The 12,864-nt window shown below is 52.0% G+C and overlaps 1 protein-coding gene across 3 annotated transcripts; it reads left to right on the top strand.

Annotated features, from left to right (window-relative positions):
- Positions 1-91: 91 nt before the first annotated feature.
- GMEB1 (glucocorticoid modulatory element binding protein 1) lies at positions 92-11,920 on the top strand. Of its 3 annotated transcripts, none has more exons than XM_050983390.1 (10): positions 92-493; positions 1,910-2,070; positions 2,985-3,067; positions 3,951-4,075; positions 4,899-5,002; positions 5,420-5,574; positions 6,697-6,825; positions 7,532-7,669; positions 8,730-8,852; positions 9,924-11,920. In XM_050983390.1, the coding sequence occupies exons 2-10, from the start codon at positions 1,943-1,945 to the stop codon at positions 10,628-10,630; spliced, it is 1,692 nt and encodes a 563-aa protein (XP_050839347.1). In that variant the 5' UTR covers positions 92-493; positions 1,910-1,942; the 3' UTR covers positions 10,631-11,920. The 3 variants fall into 3 exon arrangements, with proteins under 3 accessions (XP_050839347.1, XP_009095775.1, XP_050839348.1); XM_009097527.4 differs by lacking the exon at positions 92-493 and adding an exon at positions 1,009-1,148; XM_050983391.1 differs by lacking the exon at positions 92-493 and having other exon boundaries at positions 1,180-2,070.
- The last annotated feature ends 944 nt before the right edge of the window (positions 11,921-12,864 follow it).

Here is a 12,864-nt window from a genome sequence, read left to right as displayed (position 1 = left end):
ACGCCCTTCTCCGCCCTGCCACGCCCATTGGCTGTCGACGCTCGACCCCGCGTCACCATTGGTCGGCCTCGTTGTCAGTCGACCGGCAGGCACGGCAGGGGCAGTGGGGGATTCGACGGGTCGGCCGTGGGAGGTCCCGGTGGTCCCACTGGGGCTAGCTTGGGGCGGGGCGGGAGATGCCCTGTAGCGCGTTCCACGACTCGCTGCTGTGACCAGGGGGGAGCGAACCTCGCCGTGACACCCCCGCCGGCAACTCGTGGCTTGGGCTGGCGGGTGGCGCCGCGAAGGCGATACTGCCGGCGGCCACCAGGGAGCAGCAAAACGTCGCCTGCTTCACCGGTCGGCCCCTTTAAGGCAGGCGGCGGCCGGAAGTGCTGGCGGCCGAGGCCGCGGTGGGCACTGCGCATGCGTTTCTGCTGCCCGGCCCGCCTCCCCCCTCCCCATCCCCCCGTTCCCCCGTCCCACAGCCCCCGGTTTCGGCCGCTCGCCGACGGTAAGGCCCAGACGACGCCGCGCTACGGGGGCCGGGAGGGGCCATGCGGCGCGAAGGGGCGGGGCGGGAGGGGGCCTGGCCCCGCCGAGAGAGGAGGGAGGGGTCGCCGCCGTACGTGCGGCCGCCGCTGCCGCAAGGGCGGGCGTCGCGCGCGCGCCGCTCGGTGTGGGGGGGGAGGGGGGGCAGCGGGGGGTAGCCAGCGCCGTGGGGAGGGGGGCCAAGGCCACACCCCCTCCCCCGGGCAGACCACGCCCCTTCGCCGCCGTGAGCGCCGCGGGGTGGTCCCGTGGGTCCTGGATCACGTGACCTCTCGACACCCCCCCCCCCCCCCCCCCCCCCCCCCCGCCCCCTTCCCCCGGCGCGGGGGAGGCGGCGACCCCCGAGCTGCAACCCGGAGACCCCGCGGTGTTCGGGTGTTCCCTTGTGTAGTTCCCCCCTTCTCACTTAAGGCCTCGGCGTGATCGCCGCCGCGATTCGTCCCTGTCCTACTGACCCCCCCCACCCGTGCCAGATATCCTGTCAAAGCTCTGCCGTCTCTCGAGGGGTCCTGGGTGGCTCTGTCTGTCCCCCGGAGCGGGATGAGGTGCGGGAAACTGCTGGAGTCCCACGCCTGGAGCCGGGTGGGCGCGTGGCCCCTGTGTCGGCGGCTCCCCAGGTTTGTCCTGGTGTATCCCAAGCAGGGGATACCGAAACCCCGGTCACTCGCCAGGAGATCCTGACCTGAAATCTCAGATTTACATGAGATACTGAGAAGAAATTGTTCCCTATGAGAGTGGTGAGGCCCTGGCATAGGTTGCCCAGAGAAGCTGGCTGCCCCTGGATCCCTGGAAGTGTCCAAGGCCAGGCTGGATGTGGCTTGGACCAGCCTGGTTGAGTGGAAGGTGTCCCTACCCATGGCAGGAGGTGGGACAAGATGAGCTTTCAGGTTCCATCTTACCTGAACCGTTCCACAATTCTGAGACTGGCTTTCCCAGCAGCTTGTTGACCTTAGGCTTGCAGGGATGACCTCCAGCCACACTGTAACCAAACCACCTCTGTGCCTTGTGCACAACCATAGGCACATCCCCTGGGAATGCAGCTTCTATGGGACCCCCTGTCAGGTCCTCCTGTGTTAGCACCATACCTTGACACCAGCTTCCACTGGGAAGGCATGTTCCTGATAATGAGGGATCAGAGCATGCCATGGGTGGACTAGAGCATTCCAGGGGTGGCTGGAGGCACTGCTGTCCAGGGCCAGTGGGAGAAGCAATGTGTTGAAAACACACTCTTGCCGAAACCCACCAATGTGGGTCTGTTCCTTAGTGCCGAGTTGGGGGTTCAGAGCTGGAGAGACCTGCTGGCTCGGGAAGTTATGAGTGGGATGACATTGGGGGGGATCTGCCTCTGGGATCTGTTCCTAGCTCTCATGATCCACAGGGAGGAGAAAACCTTGCCAGGTTCATGTGAGAGATGGCGAATGCCGAGGTGAGCGTCCCTGTGGGTGATGTGGTGGTTGTACCAAGTGACGGGAATGAAGGGGAGAACCCGGAGGATACCAAAACCCAAGTGATCTTGCAGCTCCAGCCGGTGCAGCAAGGGTGAGTAGGATGATACTACCTAGGAGGGGGGATGGGGGGGAACCTTGTGGGTTTTTGTGGTGTGGGTACAGAGTGTCACTGTGTTTTCCAGGTCTGCGTCGGTTTTGTGCCATGAAGGGGAGAGAGAAAATACAACAGATTAAATCTTTTGTGTGTATGGTTGTCATGGGGCCTCCGAGGGCTGAAATTGTCCTGTGAGGGTGTGTTGGTGCAGTGCTCCCAGATCGTGGAAGCAGTGCTGTCCCAGTCTCTCTCTTCCTTCTCCAGTCCCCATGTTGGTTTTTGCCACACTGCAGCTGCTGGATGCGGTGGTCTGTGTGTTCAGACCTTCACATGCCTCTGTGCCAGCACTCTCCTAAAATAATCCTCTTCTAAAATAAAGTGGGGCTGGGATGTGGAGGGAATTTAGTAGCTCTGTGGCAGCTGCTGCAGAGAGTGGCTTCATCTTCACTCTGGATCAATCAGGATGGAAAAAAACCTGGCTCTAGTTTGATAATATTTGCAGGGGCAAGATGGCTGTGGGCCTGACAGTGGCTTCCCGTTGTGGTTGTCTGTGTTGCAGTGTCACACAGGGCTGGAAGGGAAATCCTAGGACACTGGGCTCTGCTTCCTGTTGTCGAGGGTGACCAAAAGCAGAGGAAAAAGCACAGGGAAGCCTGCAGAGCTGCCTCAGTGGTGCTGGCAGAGTGGAGGGTGGGATGACAGCACTGGAAATGCCTCTGCGTCTGTCAGCCCTTTGGATTGCTAGTGTTGTGTTTTATTAGCGTTCGCCAAAAAATTCCAGGTGATTGCAACTGCATCAGACAAAATTAATGTCCCTTAAGGACAGGCAAAAAGAAATTTACTGATTTTTTTTAACCCTGTTCTGTGAATCCTATTTATATAGTTTGTTTATGGATCCTGTTTCACCACAGGATTTATCAAGAGGCCTCCGAGGCCAGCGCCGCTGTGGTGGCCGTGGAAACCCACACCATCCACAAGCTGGAAGAAGGGATTGGTGAGTTCCCACTTGGTGTGGATGAATCCCCTCCTGTGCAGGGCTGGTTTTCTCCAGTTCGCTGGGCTTCTTTCTGGCTCTGCCCCTGCAGATACTGATTCCCAGGCATGGATGTGGGTAAAGGGGCTGGGCTTACTCTGGAATAAGAGTCTGCTGTTACTGCTTGGTCTCAAAGTCCTGGAAGTGAGATCCTGGCTCTCCTTCAATGAATGGTAAGGGCTCCCATGGGGTCCTAGTCCTGTGCAGACTGTGCAGACACTGGCAGCAGGAATGATAGTGATGAGGATGTGGTGGCTGAAGCATCAGGCTCTGTTTGTGGGGTCTTTGCTGAACCAGCTGCCTGATGGTTTGGACTGGATGTTCATAAAAACTGAGCAGGTTGGCTCCAACTGCTCTCTCATATCCTGAGCAGTGTGTGGAAAAAGGCTCCTGTCACCAGATGTTGTCAGTAGATCTTGACTAGAGTTCTGCTTCCTGTGTCGGTTTGGGTCTTTTGGCAGGATTAGCAGAAACTCTGCACATGAAGAGAATATATTATCAGTAAATATCTGATATCGTTGCTAATCGTTACCATTTTGTTGCTACTAAGATTGTTCTCATTGACACCTCCCCCCTTACAGATGTATTGGATTTCTGATTTCATGTTTCCTTATAGATGAGCTTCATTTGGAGAATTGTTATACCAAAAAGCAGATGCCAGTTGCTGTTAGAGTTAATCTGAACTAGCTCTGAGAAGATGGAGAGGACTGATCCTGAACTGGGATCTGCCATTTTTTTTGGTTTCCTAAGTGCAGGTCTCATAACCCAAGAGCTTTCAGCTCCCGCCTTGTGGGATTGGAGCCTCTTGGGTGGAAAGTTTCATTTTGAGCCATTCCTCCCTCAGACCCCAGCACCCTCGAAACGAGTGAGGAAATCGAGATCGCCTATCCCATCACCTGTGGGGAGAGCAAAGCCATCCTCCTCTGGAAGAAGTTTGTCTGTCCAGGAATTAATGTTAAGTGTGTGAAGGTAAAGGAGAAACTCACGATGGATTGCTTTCTGCTCTTCATGTGTGCTGGTCGGGCTCCACAGGAATTCCTTAGTTTTTGTGTTTCATCCTGAGTCCTTGGATTGCTGGTGCCAAAGTTGTTTTTTGATGGGGATAAGCATGGAAAGAGTGGATTAAGGAGGGAAGGATATCACCCAGTTCATATTTCAGTGGTATTTGCCCTTGAAGAAAGACTGAAGGCAGGCGGGAGATATGTGTTGAGATCTGGGAGAGCTTTGCCTCGGTGTCCTGGTATTCCACTTCTGTCATTTCCTTGGCGAGCAGGTTGCATTGAGAAGGGAAATCTTGATATTACCTTTTCCCACCTGAGAGTGTTGCAGTTTGACAGCCAAGCCCCTTGTGTTCCTGCCCCTCAGCAGGAACTACTCAAGTCACTGGAGCAGGGCAGAATAGATGCTCAAGGGAAGACCTGTGTCAGCTGGATGCTGCTGGGCCATTGGATGTAATAGAAACCTCCTGTAATGATCTCCAAAATGACCCTACATTACCCCTAATTACCATACCCTAATCTCCTGTTCATAGGAGATTATTTGGTTCATATAAACCCTTCAGGGTTGTTTTTGGTTAGGGCAGTGAATGCCTATGGTCTGCAGGTCATCCCTACAGACATGCTTCCTGGAGCTCTGAGCATTGCTGTGCCCAGGGGATCAAAGCTGGGAGGGATCTGAGAAGCAGTTCCTCTCTCTGGGTGGAAGTGGGGGCTCAGATGAGCTGTATTGGATGTTCCAGTCCTCCCAAGTGATATTACCCTGTTTGCTGAGCCTTTGCTTGTCTTGTTGCCAGTTCAATGACCAACTGATTAGCCCGAAGCACTTTGTTCACCTGGCTGGGAAGTCTACCCTGAAGGATTGGAAGAGAGCCATTCGCCTTGGAGGAATCATGCTAAGGTATTTGACCCCTGTCCAGCTTCAGGGCTCTACAGCCCTGCAGCTGCAAGACCCCCAGCAGGCATTTTGTCTGTCTTGCTGTCCCCAGGAGGCCTCTTGATGGCCCACAGTACCTGGCCAGCAGCTTGCAGAGATCCTGGCCCATGATGTGAGGGTCAGGATTCCTCACCCTGGACAGAAGTAGCATTGTCTGGGGAACCTGGGGTGGAACAGGACTAAAACTGTGTGTGTGAAGCTGGGGGTCTCTTGTGTTTGCCATTTGAAAGCCTTGCAGGAGATTTTTTGGGTGCAAAGTAGCCCTGGGATCTCCCTTTCTCTTTCCTTCCCATGACCATACAATTCCCAGGTGGAATACTCCCTTTTGTCTCTGGGCTGAGATTTGAACTGAGCCTGATTTTATCCCCACTCCCTGCACAGGAAGATGATGGATTCAGGGCAGATTGACTTCTACCAACACGACAAAGTTTGCACCAACACCTGTCGAAGCACCAAGTTTGATCTCCTGATTAGCAGTGCCAGAGCACCAGTGCCAGGGCAGCAGAGCGTGGTACAGACTCCAACCTCAGCTGATGGTAGGAAACCAGTTACCAATGCCATGGGAACTTCCCTCTGATGCTCCTCTCCCTCTTACATACACTTTATGCCTTCTTCCTGGGCACATCAGGGCAGTCCCACCAGGAGATTGCTCTGGTTTATGGGAAGGAAAATGCTTCTTATATCTGTTTGGAGAAGTCTTGGCAGCATCTGTCAGGGAGCTCTGTTCTGTGGGACTGGTAAGGTTGGAAAACAGCTGGCATCAAGAAGCTGCTTTACAAAGAGGCAGCCTTCATAGCCAGGAGCAGGATTGAGAGCCTTGCAGGGATCTTTGTTCTGGGATCATCACAGGAGCAGACACTTGTAAGAGCTTGCATAGCATTTTCCGATATATTTCCCATTTGTGAGTCTGTTATAAAGGCATGAGTTGGTCTCAGGAGTGAATGTAGAAATGCTGTCCTCATTCAGAACATCCATGAACAGGATGTGGTGGTTGGACATGATTTGATTGTCATTCCAGCTACAAGTTCTCAGTGATCCTGTGCTCCAAAGCAGATACTGATCTCTTTGCTGAGGTTAAGGGAGAAGACTATTCCGAGCTCTACCCCATTGTTAAGCTGGGTGGGTTACATTTCTCTGAGCCCCTGGGTGGGTGACATGGCAAAGTTGTCCATAGGCTAAGGAGAATCTTTTGGAAAGCACCATAGCCAACTTACCGTGGCTGCACATTGCTAAGTCCCAAATTTGATCCAGAAACTTAGAATTGTGTCAGATCCATTTCCCTTTTGTAAACCAGCTGGGACCTCAGCTCCATTTCATGAGGGATTAGGGGTGCAGAGCTTCCTGTGGATAATGTGACGGGAGAAGGGTGGCTGGGCTGAGCCTTATTTGTTCCTTTCTTTATTCTGATCTCTTTCTGTTCCCTTGAGCTAGGACTCTACTGTGCAAGGCACATGGTTTTCCCTCCAGAAGCTCCAGAGCTTTTCACAGTCACAGTTCCAATGGAAAGCAGCAATACTTGCTTTTAACTGGTTTGGTTGAAAGAAGCCAAGCACAAACCTGACCCAAAGAGTGAAAGAGAGCCTGAGGAGGGCTGAGGGGTTGGGAAGTAAAGCAAGTATTCAGGCTGTCAGAGGGAGCTGATGGGGGCTTTCTGGCAGGGAGCATCACCCAGATTGCGCTGTCAGAGGAGAGTATGGAGGAGGGGATAGAGTGGAACTCGGCTCTGACAGCTGCTGTCACCATGGCCACTGAGGAAGGCATGAAAAAGGACACGGATGAGATTTCAGGTAAGCTTAGGCTGCTTGTTGGGTGTTTTCTTCCCCTCTCCTCCCCTGTTACATTTTGGAAACCTAAATCTTGCAAATAAGTAAAGTTAGGGCAATGACAAAGCTGTCTCTCAGCTCCTTGGATATCCAGCATTACCCAGGCATCCAGGCTTTCTGCCAATGAAGCTCCACACCACTGCAGGACTTTGGCCCTGGCCTCATGGCTGATGGATAATCCCTCAGATCTGATGTTACTGGTTGCAGTGAGGGGCTTTTCTGTTTTATTCAAAGGATGTGAAAGACATCTGCCAGCCTGGAACCAGGCTGGAACCAACAAAGAGCAGAGTCATGTTTGTTCCCTGTCAACTCTGTTCTGTGTCTCTCTGGCCTTCCATCCCATTGTATCAGTATGGAAGCTTAGCTAGAATTTCCTCAAATGATGATTTTAAGCTTTGCAATGATGATTTTAAGCTTGCAAAAATGTGAGACGTTGCCTTGGAAGTCATGGACTTGCTTAAAAACCTATTCCTTATTTGCTGCCTGAGTCTATTTTACTTGGTTTGGGGTTGGTTATTTTTTTCGCATGTCCTGTCCACCCCAGTAGCCAAGCTACCTTGCAAAGGTAGTTACCTTGAAAAGATACATTTGCCGTAGAGGTTTAAGGTGGCCCTGTGGGAAAAATGCCAAATGCTTGTATATGTTGACTTTTCGTCCTCTTTTGTGCCAGAGGACACGCTGATGTTCTGGAAAGGAATAGCTGATGTGGGGCTGATGGAAGAGGTGGTGTGCAACATCCAAAAGGAAATAGAAGAAGTCCTAAAAGGTGTGCAGCAGCGGTTGGGTCAGTCTCCCTTCCAGATGACAGGTAGGTTGTGAGGAAAAAGCCTCAAAAGTGCAGTTGCAGGCAAAAAAACCCCAACAAAACAGTGCTAAGGGTCCATTACACCATGTGAAGCTGGTGAGTCAGGATGGGGAGCGAATTCCCACTCATTAGCTGAGTTGTGGGAGCATAGTCTGTGTTCTCAGCCTGCCCAGCTGTGAAGTGCCTTTGCTTCAAAGCACAAGGATACACAATTCCCTCCTGTTCCCTGAGCAAAGTGACCTTGGCAGCATGCTCAGACCATCAGATGACTGTCCACAGCTCCCAGCCCTGTTGAAAGCTTTCCCAGAGTCACTTAGACTGAAGTTAGTCCAACACTTCTCTGTGACACTGCAGGCCTAAACAGGTCCTGCACCCTCACTTCTTGTTCTGCTTTTACTGGTACCAGAAAACCTGTTTTGGGGGCTGAACCAGATGAGGGAAATTATCTGGGTTAAAAATAAATCCTCCTTCCCTTTTTAGGGTTATTTTTAAATTGTAACAGGCTCCCTAATTTGGTTTGGCAAATGCCCCTGTGAACACCTCTTGTTGATGCTCTTCCTGAGAGAACATACATGTAGCCACAAACTTCATATTACCCAGGATATATTTTAAAAATTTTTCTAATTTAACTTTGGGCTGGCGCATCTTTGTGTCTGATAGGTGTCAGTTTTTTGGGAACTATGGGTGATTTAAGTCAGTGGATTATAACAGACATTTTGCACAGCTTTCAGTGGAGCTTGGCATGTTAATGACACTGTTAGCATGGGGGTGATGGTTTGTAGGTGGAGAGCTCATTTGTATCTCTGTGACTGCAAATTACACTTTGATTTGCAGCAATTAGGAGCTGCTGGAGTGACACAGCTCTGTCAAATTTGCTTTATCATGTGAATGGGATGATTTAATCCTGGAATGTCAGAACGATGAGGGAGTTGAGTTTCCTTTTTTTCAGCTAGCCCTTATGAAAGAACAGAGAGAGTTTTAAAAAGTAGTAGAAAATTCTTGGTGTAACAGGAGCATCTTTTGAGTGACAAAGTCTTAACATCCCTGTGCCCTTTCCTTGGAGATGCTGCAGTCCTGAACAACGTCGCCCATACATTTGGCTTAATGGACACAGTCAAGAAGGTACTGGACAACAGGAAAAACCAGACAGAGCAAGGAGAGGAACAGTTTCTTTACACACTGGCAGGTAAAGGGCCTAACAGGAGTTCACATCCTGCTGCTACTCTTGGGAATGGACATGACTTTCCTTTTCCTCAATTAATTAGGGTTAGTGTTCAGTACAGGCTGCCCCAAAGCAAGTGCATCCCAATCCTTTTCTGTCCTACAGCTTGAATGAAATTTCCTCTCTCCCCTGTCTCATAGAGAGCAGTTGCTTGGGACATTGGACAACTCAAAGTCTATGCCCTTTGCTGCACTGGGGTTGCTGCAGGCCTCAGTCCAATTCCCTCAGGACAATGGACAGGACCCACCAACTCAGTGCTGTGCCATGATCACCTGAGCTGTGGACAGTGTTATGCTGTACCCGAGCTAATAAGCCTCTCTGAGTATGGGGTGCTGAGCTTTTGCCTGTCTTGGCTATCAGGACTGTCTTCTTGTCTTATAATGCTATTGGGTGTCCTGCTTAGCTTTCTCTGAGCTGAAGCCACTGACTGACCCGGGATCCCCAGAGCTGCTCACTGGATGTGTCTCCCTTCTCACCATGTACTGTAGGATCTGTTGTTATCTGAGATGTCCTAGTCCCCTACTGCCCTGGATAAATGAGGTCACTGTGCTACTTCTGGCTCCCAGTGTTTCCACTGATCGGTGTTGAGGGGGATGTTTCATTGACCCCGGCATCCTGCTGGCTGTCCCCAGTGCAGGTGCTTGGCTCCTGGGGAGGTGACCCAGCCAAGCTCAGGAGGCAATTCCAACTGCCTAGACGGGGGGGGTTTATCCACTCTCCCTTGCAGGTGGGTTTAGCTTCTGGGGAGCAGAAATATCCATCTCCTTGCCAGTAGGAGTAGCCAGCATGTATGGAATGTTACCTGTGTCTTACCCAGGTGCTGGCAGCTGGAACATTGACCAGGTCTATGTAGGTGGCAGGAGAACCTACCCTTTTCCTTCAGTGCCATTTGATCTCAAGAGAGAAGCCAAGATCAGGCTCGCTGGGTGGTTGGGTGACCTCCTGTCACAAACCTGGGAGTGGTAGTTGGTTCTAGAGCCCCAGGAGCTGCTACTTACCCTGGCGTGACATGTTGCTCAACCATTCCCTCTGCAGACCTGGAGCGGCAGCTGGAAGAACAGAAGAAACTTGCCAGGGACCAGAAGACCAAGTCTCAAACCATCCAGAATGTGGTGCTGATGCCCATGAGCACTCCCAAGCCTCCCAAGAGACCCCGTCTGCAGCGCCCAGCCTCTGCTACCATCCTCAGCCCCTCCACCCCCATCCAGCAGCCTCAGTTCACTGTCATCTCCCCCATCGCCATCGCACCCGTTGGACAACAGTTCTCTGTGGGCAACATCCCAGTGGCAACCCTCAGCCAAGGCTCCAGCCCGGTGACTGTTCATACCTTGCCGTCTGGCTCCCAGCTCTTCCGATATGCCACCGTGGTTTCATCCTCCAAGACCAGCTCCTCGGACACCGTCACCCTGCACCCGTCCTCCAGCCTGGCACTGCTGAGCTCAGCAGCCATGCAGGACACTGGGGCCCTGGCCAATGTGGCAACCATGGTCAACCCTGTGGAACTAGTGGCCATGGAGTCTGGCATCACTTCCACCATCCAAGCTGTGGAAGGCACCTCGGACGATGGGCAGACCATCATAGAGATCGACCCAGCGCCAGATCCTGAGGCAGACACAGACGAATCAGAGGGCAAAGCTGTGATCCTGGAGACAGAGCTGAGGACTGAGGAGAAAGTGATGGGAGATGTGGAAGACCATCAGCACCAGGTCCATAATGTGGAGATTGTGGTCTTGGAAGACTAGTGGGGAAGGCAAGCATCAGTTAGGGGAAGAGTTGGGAATTCGTTTTATTTCAGGCTTTTTTGTTAAGCATCTTTTCCAGACACCCCGTTTGTTACCATGGATATTTTCATTGTACTGTATATTTTTACATATATATATGTAAAAAGTTTGCTTTTGTTTTTTTAAACAAAGCTGGAGAAACACACGAGACGTGGATAAGGCTCTGTCTCCGTGGAGCACTGAACAATACCTCCTGTGTCAGGGTCAAGGAGAGACTGGATCTCTGCTGGACAACCCAACCAGGCGGAACTAGCCATGCCTCGGTGCTTCTGCTCCAGGGCTGCCTGGCCCAGAGACTTTATTTTAGAGACAATAACACTTGAGTGTGGATGTGGCTGTGAGAAGGGGTGACGGATTTGGGGTGGAACAGGTACCTCATTTGTATTTTTATTTTCCCCAGGGAAAGGGAATTCCGTTGGACCCTTCACTGTCACCTCAAATAGGATTTTTTATTATTTTTCTTGCTTTGAGGAGGCCGACAGTACAATGAATTTACTGTCCATGTTCTCCTCCTCCACACAAATTGTTTTTGTATCTCTGTTTTTTTGTATTTGTTTGCTCTCTCCCTTCCCTTGTCCAGATTTCCCAGCTGCAAAGCCCTGGGACCTTCTCTCAGGGTCCCTGTATCCCAATCCCTCCTCTTCCCATGGCACTTTTCCCCCATCCCTTTCCCTGCCTGGCAAGGCTCGGTGCTGCAAACGCCACTTGAAGACTCCGAGATCACTTCAGCCTTTTGTATAAGGCAAAAAATATCAACTCAAGCTCAAACCCAGATCCTCCCCCTTGGCTCCAGGGACCTTTAAGGGTGTACAAAGCATGTTGTGCTGTTGCTTTCTGGGAGAGACAAATTTCAGATCAGGACAGCTTCTGTTTACACTGTGTGCTGAGGCTGCTCTGTGCTTGTTGCTTCTTGTTTGGTGTTTTTATTTTTGTATTGTTTTTTTCTTCTTTCTCCCTGTAATCTCTTGGCAGGGTTTGAACTGGCACATTGCTGAAATACGGTGCACTCTGCTGTTTTTCCACTTTCCCTCTTTTTTTCCAGTGGTTGGAGATCCATTTGGGCTTTGCCACCCTGGGAAAATGGAGGGGGAAAAAGCAATGGGTGGCTTCAGAGGTGCAGAGGTTTGGGAGGCTGGGGGGGTGGGAGCTGCTTGGCTGGAAATACTAAGCAAAGGAAACACACCTGAGGAGGGTGGGGGGAGGGCAGGAAGATGTATCGGCCTATTTTTTTGCATTAAAAGGAAAAATGGAGTCAAGCTCCAATGGATTTTTTCATTGGAGAGGTGAAAGGTGGTGCCTCCACTGCCTTGGGGACAGCAGGGGATGGGCAGGGATTCCTGAAACTCGATTTTTGAGGAGTGGTTGCTGCTGCTCTGATCTTGGCCTCTGTAAAGTGTTTCCTGGCTTGGGGTGGGGGTGGGAACAGCTTTGGGAGCCAGATCCCATGCTCAGCCTGAAGAAGAGAAGGTTCTGGGGAGATTATTAGAGCCCGTTCCAATGCCTAAAGCGGCTCCAAAAGGGCTGGAGGGGAACTTTGACAAAGGGCCTGGAGGGACAGGACAAAGAGGAATGGCTTCCCACTGCCAGAAGGCAGGGTTAGATGGAGTTATGGGAAAGAATTTTTCCCTGTGAGGGTGGGGAGGCTATGGCACAGGGTGCCCACAGAAGCTGTGGCTGCCCCTGGATCCCTGGCAGTGTCCAAGGCCAGATTGGATCGGGCTTGGAGGAGCCTGGGACTCCTCCAAGCCCGAAGGAGGTGGAAGGTGTTCCTGCCCATGGCAGGGAGTAGAACAAGATGAGCTTTCAAGTCTCTTCCAACCCGAACCAGTCTGGGATTCTGTGGTTTTGGATCAGGTGTACACCTCCTTCCACATCCAGCCAGCTTCCTCCATTCTCCTCTGGCTTCCTCAGGTCCTTGATTGAAGGGGAATGGGGACCTTCTGGGGACCCCCTTCCCTAATCCAGGCATACAGCAGATTCTGTCAGGTCCCTGCTGGAGCTGTTTGTTTCTCTTGGCCGGAAAGTGGGGTGACTCTGTGCTCCCTGATCGCTATACACCTACCCAGCACCCACGTAGCCCCCTTGACCTGGGTGGGGGTCTGATGGGACTGCGATGTTCCCTGGGTTCTCTGCACCCTGGAGTGCTGGACTGGGGACGGGAGGAGCTAAAATGAAATGACAGGCTGAGGTTGGGC

The sequence above is a fragment of the Serinus canaria genome, chromosome 23 (assembly GCF_022539315.1).
Source record: "Serinus canaria isolate serCan28SL12 chromosome 23, serCan2020, whole genome shotgun sequence".
Taxonomy (NCBI): Eukaryota; Metazoa; Chordata; class Aves; order Passeriformes; family Fringillidae; genus Serinus; species Serinus canaria.
This window is presented reverse-complemented; position numbering and strand designations above follow the sequence as displayed.